At 39.4% G+C, this 1,604-nt stretch overlaps 1 protein-coding gene across 1 annotated transcript in view; it reads left to right on the top strand.

The window, feature by feature from the left end:
* Window positions 1-1,249, top strand: part of Dok6 (docking protein 6) — a 472,679-nt gene extending 471,430 nt beyond the window's left edge. Inside the window, exon 8 of the mRNA XM_004647161.2 lies at window positions 494-1,249. Coding sequence (XP_004647218.1) covers window positions 494-633 — 140 coding nt within the window. The 3' untranslated portion in view covers window positions 634-1,249. The remainder of the gene's footprint in view (window positions 1-493) is intronic.
* The last annotated feature ends 355 nt before the right edge of the window (window positions 1,250-1,604 follow it).

Raw genomic sequence — 1,604 nt, 5'->3', positions numbered from 1 at the left:
GTAAATAGGATCACAAGTCTGCATCTTGTACAGCAATTAACCACTAAGAAGAATATATGCAGTGTATTATTTGTTGAAAAATAAAAAAATAAAATAAAAATAAAAGCAAAAAAGGAAAAATACTAGTAATCTGCATTTGTATGCTGAAAGTAAGAATGAAAGAAAAAGAAGCAGCTAATAGTCTCTCCATCAAAAATTGTTTTGGTTGGGGAAACTTTCCTTTTTCATTTCAAATGTTGCAGAGCAAGTTTGAGATTCATAGAAAATTTGGTAGCTCCCAGCATTCAGAATTGTTGGAAAAACATATTTGGTGAAAACATTGATCACTGAATACATTTTTAACTCACAAATGGCATCAAAGTCTTAAACCAGCATCCCACTAGCAAGCTCAGCACCAACGCTTTGGAGTCTGCTGCTGATCATTTCTTTTCATATGGCCCAGCGCTGTTCTGAATTTGTCTTATAGTTAATGGAGCTGTCTTCTTTCTTCTAGGTCATGGATTCGGTTCATCAAAGATGTCTCGTGCACAGACGTTTCCCAGCTATGCCACAGAACAGAGTGAAGAGGCACAGCCTCCTTTGTCACGGTCCAGCAGCTATGGCTTCAGCTACAGCTCCAGCCTCATCCAATGACACACAGGGGGCACTGCTGACCAGACAGACAGTCTGTCCTGGACCTGCCTGCAGGGTCATTGCACCCTCTGCCTCCTGGAAGACCAATTGCAGTACAAAATGCATGGGTTGGGTCTAGCCCCAATCCCATTGGAAGGTTAAAAACTGGAGTTCTGCTTCCTTGATTCAGTGGCTAAGTATTTTATTTATTGAATTTCTATGGGGGAATCTATGTTTTACGATAATAGAATCCAAATCGTATGAATAGTCTTTAAATAAACAAAATTCTTTGGGTCTGACGTAACAGAAGCCTTGGCACTGGGAAGAGTTCACCACACTGGTGGTAACTAGGAGACAGGCAGCTACCCTGTCTTCAGCACCTAGTCCTGCCTCTGAGCACAGGGTCTGTCCTTAGGCATCATGCTGATCAACCACAAATTTTGTGGCTTTTTCAGTTTTGACAGGGTCAAATCCAGTAAACTCTGCAAATGACATGTTAACACTCCATATAAATAAATCCAGTGACAATTAAGGGAATATGAAATTAGAAAACTCTGTTATTCAGGGTCTGGTAGCTCTACTGTTGTGTGTGTGTGTATGTGTGTGTGTGTGTGTGTGTGCGCGCCTGTGTGTATGTGTGTGTAGACAAATATGGATATTACTATATCCATCTATATTTAACAAGTATATATATAAATATACATGTGCTGATGGTGACAGGATATGCTCACTTAAATTGTTGAAAATTGTAATTTGTTGCATTAAAATTAAGATTGTTATGTTGAATAGCTATTTTTAAAATAGTGCTCTTTAAAAAAAAAAGGCTTCTTAGCAAAAGTATTTATGTAGTCCAGTCTGCTCCTGTGAAAAGTCTGAGCAAAAATGCGAGAAGAAGAAACTGTTGGAAGCAAGAACCTGACTGTCCTACCTGTCATTGCTGTCAAGCTGTGTGTCTGGTTAGCATTGCCTTGCTGTTGACAGAGTCTCTCTCC

This window comes from Octodon degus, unplaced genomic scaffold (genome assembly GCF_000260255.1).
Source record: "Octodon degus isolate 3935 unplaced genomic scaffold, OctDeg1.0 scaffold00289, whole genome shotgun sequence".
Taxonomy (NCBI): Eukaryota; Metazoa; Chordata; class Mammalia; order Rodentia; family Octodontidae; genus Octodon; species Octodon degus.
This window is presented reverse-complemented; position numbering and strand designations above follow the sequence as displayed.